This window comes from Tetrao urogallus, assembly GCF_951394365.1.
Source record: "Tetrao urogallus genome assembly, chromosome: 1".
In the NCBI taxonomy this organism is placed as follows: domain Eukaryota; kingdom Metazoa; phylum Chordata; class Aves; order Galliformes; family Phasianidae; genus Tetrao; species Tetrao urogallus.
In genome coordinates, this window is record NC_136813.1 from 136,246,364 (window position 1) to 136,259,844 (window position 13,481).

Genomic DNA, 13,481 nt, shown 5'->3' on the forward strand with positions numbered 1-13,481 from the left:
GTGGAAGTGGAAATGCAAATATGGAGAACATTTAAGTAACTGATAACTCAAAGGTTGGGTCAAGTTCAAAGAGAGAAATGGAAGGAAAAAAAGAATATGTTTGTAACTTGCAAATTGTTTATGATTTTGGAGCAGATTTCTTCAGATAAAAAAACAGCAGTAATTTTCTGCCAAGGCTAAGAAATCCTCATGCCAAGGCTAAGTAAACTCATGGTAACTACAAGTAGTTAGTTTCCCATGGCAACTGAACAATTTTGTGCAAGATCCAGGTTTTCATTAAGATGTTCTGTATTTTCAAAAATTACTTATTTTCAGTCCACTAAATAAATGAATGTTTATTTAGTCTGCATTTACAATAATTTGCATTTATAATAATCATTTAATCTGCAGTAGAGAGACTGCTGCTGCTGCTCAGTGGTGAAGCAAATGCTGTTTGTTCTAAAAGTTTTCCAGCTGCGGCCTGAACAGACCACAGTTGTCTGTGGACAACTGAACAGAGGCAAGTGACCTACATTTACTTTGTGGGATAGTAGCTTCCACTTGGAGAATTTCTAGATCTTAAATTCTCATCTGTTCAAGTTAACAGATGCTGACAATGGAACTTCTTGAATACACAAAGTTAAGTCTCTGTGGAAGATGCTGCAGACATCAGTATAGCCAGCCAAGCTTCCACTTTGCTCTGAATTCACATCTAGTCTTTCCAATTAGCTTTGCCTGCAACATCCATCTGAGATTCACTATTTAAAAAGCTGAAAGCAGGCAAAGAATTTCAGCACAACGTTTCCTCTAGAAGACTCACTGGTGTGAGAGATACCTGTTCTGATCATACCACAAGTCTTCTCCAGTTGACACTTTCCTGCAAGTACAACCAGAGCAGACAGATGAAGAACCAAATATGTTTAAAAATTTTATCTATTTTCTCATTGATGTATATAATCCTCTGCCTTACAGAAGCCTCAATCAATGGTAACACAAGTTAAGAAAATGAATTATGAACCTGATGTTGATCTTGCTTATTTTGATATGGTATTTTAAATATACTGAAAAGCTTTTATAAGTATCCTTACACTTATTTTTTATAAAGCCAACAAAAAGGTATTTAAATAGCCTTCTTTTTAGGATTTGTTAGTGGTTAACAAGTTTCTAGCTTATCCACTGTACTCAAATGCAGTCTGAAGTCCTTTGTCTCAGTCAAAAGAACACGATTCCAGAAACAAACTGACTTACAGAGCCATCTGTGTTTCATTTGTTTTATCAGCGTTTTTAAGACACAAAAAACTGATTAGTAGTTTCGTAAAGCAAAAATGAACCTAATGTTTTCTAGCAAGACTTTCTAGAAACTTGTGCTACAATCCTAGCTTTGAATATGTGTGAATTATTTGCATTACTGAAAGTAGTTACTCTCCCCCAAACTCTTAACTATTTAAGATTTTAGCGAGAAACAGTGGAAACCACTCACTTTGCATTAGTAAGTAATGATACAGCAATGCAGTGGCCAGTTTTGCATCTTCTCTTAGTTCTCATGAATCACTTTTAAAAAGCTTCACCCAAAAAGTACTCACCTTTTACTTAGGCAACAGTTCTGACTAATGACAGCAACTAGTTTTGACAGAATAAGCTGTTTCAGCCAGAGGTATTATTACTCCTAACAAAAGAGCTCCAGCTCTCTGATCATCTCAGTGGACCTCCTCTGGACAAGCTCCAAGAGCTATGCATCTTTCTTGTGCTGGGGGTCCCAGGCCTGGACACAGTATTCCAGATGGGGCCTCACAAGAGCCGTGTAGAGGGGGGACAATCATCTCCCTCTCCCTGCTGGCTACAAGAACTACTTAAAATCAAAATCAAAGACTGTTGGTGTGCTAAGCATTCAAGAACATGAATTTGAACTGTCAGCAATCAGATACTCCTTTTAAGTCTTTTTGACCTGAAAAAAGTTTAGAACTTGGAAATAAAATTAAAATGCTTTAGTTACAGAATCAGGGTTTGTCTGTCAGGCTTGATTTTGAACACAGGACCACAATCAAAAATTAAACTGTTTAATTAATTCTTAAGGAATCATAACCAGAATGTAAGACTATATCTCTTAATCTGACAAAAAAACAAATATTCACTCTAAAAAGGTATGTTAATTACCATGTCCTCTGAGCACAGTACAGCATCCACTTTCACAGACAGCACTGAGATGGCCTTAAAAGGATTTTTTTTTTCCTCCAGAAGTGATTGGTCAGAGTCTATGCTTTAACATTGCTACATTTTGATCTGATTTAGAGGATTTACCACTTCAAGGGTGTATCAAGCAGAAAAATACTCTAGGCCTCAGGGGGTGCCAGATGACTGCTGAACAGCAGACAAGAACAACACATGAAGCAGAAAGTTATTCACTACTGTACTATCAGCAGATTGACAAAGAATAACACCAAATCAGACCAGCCTCCTACAAAACACCCATTTATGTACTTTAACACAAACTCACACTTAATACATGAGATCATTTGACCATGGAATTCTGAAAGCAGATTTTGATAGAAAAAATACATTGTTATGTGCTGCACCTTCTTCGTTCCACTTTTGTATAATGGTAAAATAATAAGTCAGGGATAAAAGCATCTAGGGGTTTAATTGGAGGATTTGGGCAGTTTCTATTGCTAGACCATTGCTTCGTAAGTAAAGCAGATGAACAAAGACTAAATACCCAATCTCCATTTACATGCTAGCTCTGAATGAAAATATTTTCAGTTATTGTAAGAGTACCAATGTCAATATCTGTATTAAAATTCTCAGTGCATACTGTCCAAAGAATGCACAGGAAATGACTATTTTCCTTCTAGGAGAACAGTAGAGGCCAGCTACTGAGTTTCAGTTTCCACCAATGTCACCCTGATATTTCTATTATGTGGTCTAAAAACTACTACTACAACCAAAAAAAATCATGATGATTTATGCAAGTTCTGAAAATTTGCACTCCACCATAAAGATGGCAGGATAAATGGGAAAATGAGCAAGCCTTCCAGAATTTACTGCTACAATTTAAAAAAGATACTGAATTCAGGCTTTATAACTGGGATCAGGCATTAAAAGCGTGACTTCCTTCTCCAGCATCTAAACAAGGAACGCATTCAAGGCAAAATGCAACGTTCTATCAATCCTTAAAACAATCAAGTTTGACTTCTAAATAAATTTTCAGATTAGAAGGCTCTAATTGGTTGTGTTGTGCTCTGTACCATGAGTTTACATTTTGATCACACAGAAAGGTATAAAAAACAAATATACCTTCCCATTAATGACTTCCAAAAGCTCCAAGCCTTATGTAGACTTTTGTTGACATTCTGAAGCAACTGAAAAAATAAAAATCAGAAAAAAAAAAAAAAAAAATACCCTGGAAATAAAACACTTGATTACAAAAATCCAAGAAATGCATTGAGATTCATACAATGGCCTTCCAAACCACTTATCTGCAGCACTTAGTTTTATAGCAACATTCCCATTAAAACATACCAATATTTACATTGAACTCTTCTAATTTAGATATTTAGATGAACCACCTACAAAACTTAAGCTACACTTCAGCCAAGCAAAAGAAATATTATTACTGAAGGTTTTAAGAAGTTAGGAACCTAAGAAATAAGGATACCCCCAAACATCTTACATGACTAAGAAGGATCCTGCAAAGTTCTTTAACAGGGTATGCTCAAAGAGAAATACAGATACTGCCTACAGGATTTATATTCATAGAATCATTAGCAAATCTGTTTAGAATAGATATGCTGATGATAACTATTGTGTTGATGATAACTGTTGTGTTGAGGGACATAGTTTAGTGGGAGCTATTGGTAATAAGGTGAACGGTTGGACTGGATGATCTTTTAGGTCTTTTCCAACCTTGGTGATTCTGTGATTCTGTGAACTGTTCCATGGACAGCTCTATCTTTTGTCTTAAATGGCCTTCCAGCTCATCTTTCCTCTTTTACACTGATCAGTAATTTATAGACCATAAGCATGTTAAAAAGCAAGTTCATAAATGACTGATTTTTGAGCAAAGTCATTCAACAGTAAGTATCAAGACTATTTTAGTTCATAAGAAACTTCAAGCACACGATTCTATTTCATAAACTGTCTCCATTATTAGATACATATTAGAATATTCTTTGAGCTTTGGCTGGGAGTATGACAGGCAAATCTCCAGAATACCTTTCAACTGATGTTCTGCTCTGTTCAGCTTATTAGCCACTGCGTGCAATTACTCTATTTGATTCTCAAAGCGTAGCTGAAGGCTAAATAAAATGATTTCGCCATTTCCATTTTGGCCTGTAACCACTGAAGAAGGCAGCAAATGTATATAAGCAAAGAGAAAAGCCTAGACGATACTGTAATTCTTGTTGCAGAAAGATACAAAAATCTTTTCTTCAGAGAAATGCAATGACTTCTGGTGTGCTATGTACCTTCACTGAACTTCAGAACTACGCTGCACACGAAACACTAATAGGAAAACATTAAAAGCATAAAAGCAGCTCAAGTGCCAAATAGCTCTAGAATTCAAGTCCCCGATATGCTTTAAAGCCATGTTCATGCGTACATGTATTATGATACTGAATTCACAAGATCACATTTCTCTTTCTCACTCTGCTCTACCTTATCAGGATTTCAACTGTTTTCAGGACAACACCAACTTATCATACCATTTCTCTTTTTACAAAGAACAACAAAAAAAAATCCAATAAGAAGTCACACAATTTGCTTCCAGTCAAAATTACAACAAGTACTGTATCTTAGTCAACAGGACTCGTTTATATTGATTACTTCTCTAGACAGAGCTACAGACCTTCACTGAATGAGAGAGCACTGCACATGCTGGTCTTAAACACTGTAAGGAAACCAATACCTCCCCTCCCCCTCTGGCATATGACTGAGGAATTCACCATTGGTGGTCACAATCAACACAGGCTTCAGCATTAACTTGCAATAAAAAGAAAAGAGCATTCCAGCATCCAGTAAAATATCAGTCACGATAACCTATATACCTGCCCCTCCTAACAACAAGCTAAAGCAGAAAAACTTCCACCAGTTTAAAACTGCCAAAACTGCAACTTCTAAGAAAAACAACTGTTATGCAACAGAGTGCTCAATTATCCTAGTGGTTGGCGACCCTGCACATAGCAGGGGCGTTGAAACTAGATGATCATTGTGGTCCTTTTCAATCAAGGCCATTCTGTGATTATTGGCACTTAATTCCAGTTAATGCGTTTGTCTTTGTAACAGTGTTGTTTGAGTAGAAGATTTTCCTACTCAAACAACAACTAATTCTTCTCACAGAGAAGTATGGGTATGTAAAAAAGCAATATCCCAGCAATATCCCATCATACAGAAGAAAAATTAAGAACAACTTATAAAAACCTTGAGTCTTGAAAGCGTGCAAAGTAGGTAAAAGCAGTAGCTTGGTTCACATTCTCATCTGGATGCTTCCCCAGAAGCTCATATTAGCATAAACATAAAACCAGAAAAAATATTAAGAACACAGGGACATACAAGAAAATGAATATGTGACTGAAGTAATAAAATATGATACATCCCCAGCCTTTCTTTTTCTTTTCTCTGTCTCCTCTTCCGACCTTTCAGATGCATCTTTACAACTCCTTTTATTCTCATAAACATTACAGGACTTGTGAAGCCCGTATTTCCGAGTCCATTACATTCTCCTCAAGCATGAGTAAATTATTTGACCTTCATGTTGTAATTCTGTACTCGTGCATTTTTATAGTGCTACAAGACCTACTCATTCAGTATTTTTACTTATGCAGACTGCCTAACTCACCAATTCCACAATATCCAGACAGTCTTCACATCTAACACAACTTGCCACCAATGACTCCAGATGCAGACCACTGCAGAACTTTGCATTTCAAAGAAGCTTAGCTCATCTTCCATTTGCACTCCTGTTGAAATCAACAGTAACTATCTGAATCAAAACATAAGAGCTTATATAAAAAAACAGACAGATTTAACAAAGAAAAAAGATACAAGAAAGAAAACTGGGTATAAAATGAAGAAGGCTGAGAAGAAAAGGAGGTTCTAAAAGTATTTTTCCCACACCTAGAGTTTTCTAATGGTTATTCATAATATGTTCCTAATTTATAGCTAGTGGCATATAAAATAAAGACTCAGACAAAACAGGATTTACCCCCAGCAGAAATAGTTTTTTTTTCTTCTCACTTAGGGAATTGAATATAGTAGCAAAGCTTTCAGCAACAAAAATTCAAATTAATTCACTGTTATTCAAAACTAGTTTTGATCACACTTTTTTTTTTTTTTTTTTTTTCAAACAGCAATTAAGTACATCAGTATAACGACAGCCTAAAGAGAAACAAATAAGGGAGGATTTAATCTTTTAATTAGGGCAGGAAATTGACACATCCAAGGATTCTAGGATGCCCATCCAGTCAGCGAGCCATGAATTCCACCGCAATGTCAGGTTTACAGTTTAACAGACTCTTATTTGTCCCAGGCTGATACACTCTATGTTAAGTCGGGGTGACTTTGCTGACATTTATCCTATTTTTTTCCCCTTTTAGTGTTGTCTTAATTGATAAGATTCAGTGGAAGCAGCACATACACCTTTGGAAAAAAATAAATCAATTACTGTTATGCTTCACATACCTCACTGCAAGTTCTTCAGAACTCCATTTATTACGTACAAACAGTAAAGTCAACACATCCCTAAACAATTAAGAACTAGACAATTTAGAATTGACTAGTTCGATCACAGTTTGCAACTCAAGGCCTCTACACAGTTGCAAACAGGCCCTCTTTGCACCTCATGAGTTAGTTAACCCACAAACCAATAATACACAGGCAAAGAGCTCATGTCTTCGGACTCTTTCAAATCACACTGGGGAAACTAATGAGCCACACTGAAAGGGTGTTTTTCATTGACCCTGTACGTCTTACTGCACCAGATGTGCTGTGTACTTTAGAAAAATATTCTTGTACATTCTCAGTGTTTTAGTTAAGAACAATTCTCATGAATACAGAACTTGTTAACAGCCTCTCTTTCAGCCCTTCACAGGCATTCACTAGCAAGCAACTGCACGGTTCCACAAAAGAAATATTTAGATTAACACACTTAGATTGACAGAACAAACTGAATGTCAATTTTCAGGTTAGTTTACTGCTTAATTACACTATCTTAAGCAACCACATTCCAACACACTTGAGTAACTGCTACTGAGAAAAATAACAGGTCTAGAATACAGCAAAACCCCATGTAATGCAAGAATACTGGGGAACCACAACACAGAGCAGCTCCACTAGAGACACCCTCAGACCAGCAGCTCCAGTGCTAGTCCAAACGAGTCCCAGCAAAGCTGCCTGGTTCCTTTACATCACGCTGTAATCCAGCAGTCTTTCAAGATCCCATCGCTTTAAAGCATAGTAACCACTTCCATACAGGAGGCAAACCAGGTATCAATACAGGCATAATAACAAAGCGAACTTCAGCGTTCACCACGCTGAGCTAAGGTAGATTTCAGTGTATTCAGAACGTGATTAACTTCCAACTCATATATTCCACCTGCATACAATAGCCTTTCATTTAGTCTGTTGCTTTAGAAGTAAGAAATGATTTCAATGGATACTCAAAAGAAAAGAAGCTACTCTCAAAAAAGTCAAAGCTTTTGATTTCTCCTTGCTCTCCCAGGCATATATAAGTCTCTTCTTTCTTGCCCTTCCGCAACAGATTTGAACACTCACTAATCTCACCACTGTCGTTTCCACAACAACCTATTTCTAAATCATGCTTATTGCTTTAGTCTCTCCAATCAGTTTTGCAGTAGCAAACTTCATTTCTCAAGTCATATCCATTCAAATATCATTATATCCTTAATTGCAAGACTTTATATAGTATCACAGTTTTGTGAAGGACATTGCTCCATTTTCCATCTGAATTATTGAAGGTCCTTCTAGCTTTTTGATTTTCTTTTCTTCAGAAAGTTAAAATGAAGACTCCCCCCACCCCAACAGGAATGCCCAGTAAGCAAGCACAGCATGTATGTTTTTCTAAACACATAACACTTCTGGCCTACTTCAACTTTCCAGTCCACTGAGCAGTAAGAATACAGTACTTTCAGTTTGGTAGACTGCTCTATCTTCTTATAGTATTAGGTTAGCTGATATGCCAGATACATCTGTAAGCAGTGCTACTATTAAGAAGCAACAATGTAGGGGATTACAACAGCTCATGAAGTGAGGAATTCTCAGTTAAGCCACTGAAGACTAAATTACTCCAGGAAAACACTTACTGTAGCCTCTTTCTTACAAAATCAGGTTTATCTTGCCTAAATCTTTGTTCCCTAGTGACTGAACAGAAGAAATCGTGCTTAGCTGTTAAGTGGAAGACTTGCACGTTGATAGAGAAGTCGTGTTAAACAGTTATGTAACTTGTCATTCCACAGAGGAAAGGAGGATAAAGAAAGGGAAAAGCACAAATGCCACACATGTTAAGAAGTTCTGCGGGCTTAATATAGCCTGCCCTTCTTCTAACTAGTGCTTTTTAAGTACCCCACTTCCTCCCTTGAGGGAAGCAAATTTCTCTAATCTGCGTGGGTACTCCTCACCCATTTGAGTGCACGTTTGATTCATCTGTTCCTATGAAAGCTTCTGCTTTCTTGTGGAATTTTAAACATTTGAGTGGATGTATGTGGGAAGAGTGCAGAATTCCTTCAATCCCAACCCTGCAAAGATACCTCTGAAGGCAACATATGCTGGCTATATTAAAAAAGATATCAAAGAAAGCAAACAGTAAAAGCTACTTTTTAATCTAGTCATAGTAAAAATAGATGACACCATACTTAACAGCTAGCATAACACACTAATTGCAGTATATCTGTAGAAATTAACATTTACCATAAAGAATTTACAAGGATACAAGTTTAGAAATGTAGAGACTAATGAGATGTTTCTTACTGAAAAGAAAGAAGCCTTTCAGGATTATTCAAACGATACAAATAGTTTTTCACATTTGTATCAAGTAGAAGCCAGCTGTGTCTTCCAAAAGCACAGATTGGCAGCACTAAAAACTCCCTTGCAAAGCAACAAAGCAGTATTACGTGGCAACTGTCTGTTTCATTGCCACCCCTCAGAACTTCTGTTTTTAAGGAAGATGCTGTTTCTGATGACAGAATCTTTAGAAGAATACAAGATTTCCTTACACAGAATAAAACACACATTGAGACTCTTCCTTCTGCCTCTGTACCCTTCACTCATCTGCTAAACTGGCAGAAACTTTCTCCATGTAAAGAGAAAACACAGCCATTGAAAAGAAAGGTTTTCACATTATACATCACGTTTCCCCTAATGTTTGAATCACAGTCTGACAGTCATTAGGCTATCTTCTTTGTATGTTCTAAACAAATTTTAGGTGAAATAGAAGATGCTAATGATTCCAAAGACAATATTATCTGTAACTTAGAGCACACAAGTGAAAGAAAGGGCTTAATTCATTGCCAAGGGTTGAACTCTTGCAGTCTCATTGATTACATCCATTCATGCTTTTATTTTTAAAACTCAGGTCATTTGGTTAATATTTCAGGATCTAACACTTATATTACACAAAACCAAAGATGAAGAACTTTATGATGTAACTGGCAACAAAGCCACAAGATCACAAGCTGTTCTGTCAATTCAAGTAATGAGAAAATAAAACTAGAACAAGGACTAAAGGAAAGAAAAAGAAAGAAATTGAAAATAAAAAATTCCCAAAAAAGGATAAGAAAGTTAGAATTTCAGGAAGATGCTAATTAAGATATGCATGATCACTTTCCACATCACATGGAGAGGAAATTCCTACCAGTAAAAGCTTTGTAATTCAATAAAATTCCAGAACATTAAATCATACTTCAGACAGTCATGCATAAGGCAGTGAAAAGAGAACATGGAAAATGAAGAAAGTATTCTTTTGAGAACTGGTATCAAGTCATATTCGCCCTCACATAATTCATCAATTTAGGAACCGAGAAGGTGAAATACTAACTGAGGCTTTCCCTACACTCAGAGGACTCTGGAGTCTTCTTGCCCTTCCTTAACATAGGTTTCCTTTTGTCTAGTAAAATGTAAGCTCACCCTTGCACACTTTGCCTCCTCCTCTTTCATTTAGTTTCACAAAACCACTAATACCTTTGGAAACCCTTGTTCCTGTAAAACTTATCAGAAACTGACCAAAGAGATTAACAAACTACTACGGAAGAGGTCAGCCAAAACTTGCTCTTATAAGCTTTGTTTCCTCAGGAAACCAGACTAAAAGTTTACTAGCCCATCTGTCAGACAAACATAACAGACTGAAAGAAAACATTTCACGTCTTGCTTTATTGGCAAATAAGATGGTTAGCAGCTAACGATAAAAAAAACCCTATTTGTAAGTGGGGTTGAACAAGATTAGATCACGAATTTCCAAGGTTTATTCATGTTCTACATTTGAAACCATTCTAAAACATAAAATCATTCAAGAATTGTAGGCTTCTTTTATTATAGTAAAGTAACCTTAAACAGTATCTCTCTTTTTAAGGTTTCTACCCCATTTGAGCATGTCTAAGATGACCTTCAGCCTCTTCAATACAGCATCCACCAGGATGGCTCAAGCAGTAGCAGAATAAACAAAGTATTTGACTTTGCACTGAAGCAGATGAAAAGTGATGAAAGAAATCCATCTGCTATATCAGCTATATCCTATCTTTCAGGAAGGGTGAGAATATTAAAAAGAAAAATCTTTTTAACTAGTAGTGCAGTGGTCTTGTTGATATAACCTGACTCAAGATGGCTACTGGCAAACTTTCTGTCTCAATAATAGACACACAGGAATCCATTAAACACTACAGTGCAGCAATTTCTGTAGATCTATATATGTAATTCTTGTAAAATTCTGTAGCAGGAACAGAAGGCTCCAGCTGAAACCCTGTGGAGGCCATCAAAGAAGAAAGGAAAACAAGGAAGTGTCACTATTTGCATTGACATAGTTACATTCAAGACCATTAACAAATAGCTCAAGTGGAATAACATTATTCTTTGTTATCACCTCTAGGACTTCGTAGATAAAGCAGAGCATGTGAGCATACAGCTACTTTGATGCAAAGTCCAATAGCTTAGCTGAAATTGTCAGAGAGGACTATTCAAGCTAAGCTGCTGGACTTTGTACTAAAGCAGCTGGAAGTACTTGTACACATTTCTTTCTGCCAAGAGTGCTACAAGTTTGGGTAACTCAGGACGAAACTTGACGAGTGGAGCAGGAAGAACTTAAGTCATCAGAAGGTATGTCAGCATGCATCAAGTTGCCAAAGACAGTCATTAAGTTTTTCAGAGATCTAAATAATTACAGTTAAATTACGTAATTTATGTAAATTACATAAATGAAATTATTCCAAAGAGCTTTGTGAATATCTGCTATGATGTAACAGCTTCTCAACAGTATTTCCTGAGCGCTAAAGGCTCTCCAAAACACTGTATTGCCTTTTTATACAGAGACTTTTCCCACAAAACTCACTGACAACTGAAGACAAACAAGGACAAGATCCAGCATCTAAATAACATGTCGATAGATCTTATTTTCAGCCATTACATATGTGTCAACTGTTCCTGTAGCACTTGCTCTAACTGGATCTCAAGCCACTTGACAGAAGGTTAATAAACTAAGCCTTAGCACACCTGGTAGCTTAGCATCACCCTATTAGGGATGAGCCCTGAGGCACAGAGAGGGTAACCAAACCGAGGCCGCACATATGCGTACACACGAAACCAGCAAGGCAGGATCGGGACACGGGCTGAGGAGCCAGGCAGCCACACGCAGCGGGCTGGCGGGGCCGGAGGGCAACAGGGCGGCGGAGCGACAAGGAGGAAGGCCAGGAAGCAGCGGGCCGCCGGGGGGGAGGGGAAGCACGTCCCGCTGCTTGGGCTTCGGCACAGCGCAGAGCTCCCGCATCAGCCGTGCCCAGACGGGCGGCGGCTCCCGGTCGCCCTTCGCCCAGCAAGCCGCCCTCCGCCGGCCCCGGGCCCCCCCAGCACATCCCTCCCTCCTCAGCGCCGCCTCGCCCGGCCCCGGCCTCCTAACCTTGGCCACGTAGTCCTTCACCTCATCCAAGTCCCCGTTTTTGAGGGCCCACATGAATTCCTTGTCGGACATCGTGGCCGCCGAGCGGAGAGGCGGGCGGGCGGGCGAGGTGACGAGGGGCCGGCAGCGCCTCCAGGGAGCGAGGGCGGCGGGACGGGAACCCCTCCCGTAGAGGGCAGGGCGGGGCGAGGCGGGGCAGCGAGCCGGCAGCGGTCAGGACGGTTGGGGCCCGGCACAGCGGGAGCGGGGCAGCCCGGGAGAAGCCGCCTAACTGGAGAGAAAAGCGGTTTACTGGCGCGAGGAACTTCCGCTTCCGGTTTCCATTCAGCCCCCCGCGGTCCCCTACCCGCTCCGCAGGCACACCCACGCGGCGAGGGGGGGGGGGGGGGGGGGGGGGGGGGGACGCGGGGCGCATGCGCCGTTGGCTGGCTGCCTCCGATTGCGCTTTGCGCATGCGCCCAATTTGAGCATCCCTCTGTTCCCTGAGAGACCGGGATGGAGGGGGGAGGGGAAGAAGAGGTGCCGCGCATGCACCCTAAGCTCCCGCGGCCTCTCCCCGCCGCAGGCCCCGCCTCCAGCCATCCGGTGGTTGCTATGGCCACGGGTCCCGTTGGCTGTCTCGCCGGGCCGCCCGTGGGCAGTAGGTCGGCCGCGGGATGAGCCCTGTGATAGCCCGACACGGGCGACGCTATGCTTCCATCCTGCTGTGCCAGAGCTGCCCGAGGCGCTGCATGTTTGGGTGTTCTCTCTGAGGAGAGGTTTATCTGTCGTACAACACCCGGGGCGCTGAGCACGTTGTGAATAATGATCATAATACTGAAAAACACGAGCGGCTAGACATAAAAGGAAGTATGTGATCATTAATTAATAGGCTGGCACTTGGTGGTTGCATCTGCTTATTCAAACCGCATGTTTTGCGTATGGAGAACACGGCCTGTTACGTGAATCATACCTGACTGCCAGCAGGCAGCTGCTCTTCCTAACCACCAAGCATCATCCCAAACACCCTTGGAGCTGCTGTGACTGCGCCCAGTCTGGCAACATGCTGAGAAAGTACAACACTGCTTAAAAATTCATAGAGTCGTAGAATGGCTTAGGCTGAAAGGGACTTCAAAGCCCACCCAGTTTCAACCCCCAGCCATAGGCAGGGCTGCTACCCAGCAGCTCATGCTGCCCAGGGTGCCGCATCCAACCTAGCCTTGTTTCCAGAAATGAGGCACCCGCAGCTTCACTGGGCAGCCTGTGCCAGTGCCTCATGGCCCTCTAAGTAAAGAATTTCATAGAATCATAGAATCACAAGGTTGGAAATGACCTGTAAGATCATCTAGTCCAATCGTCTCCTCATCATCATTGCCACACAAGCACTAACTCATATCATGCAGCACGTCATCCA

General features: G+C 40.1%; 1 protein-coding gene across 1 annotated transcript in view; it reads right to left on the minus strand.

The window, feature by feature from the left end:
• MTPN (myotrophin) overlaps positions 1-12,160 on the minus strand; it is a gene marked incomplete at both ends in the record, with an annotated part of 34,235 nt that extends 22,075 nt beyond the window's left edge. Inside the window, one exon of the mRNA XM_079537461.1 lies at positions 12,089-12,160. Within this exon, the coding sequence (XP_079393587.1) occupies positions 12,089-12,160 (72 nt within the window). The remainder of the gene's footprint in view (positions 1-12,088) is intronic.
• Positions 12,161-13,481: the final 1,321 nt, after the last annotated feature.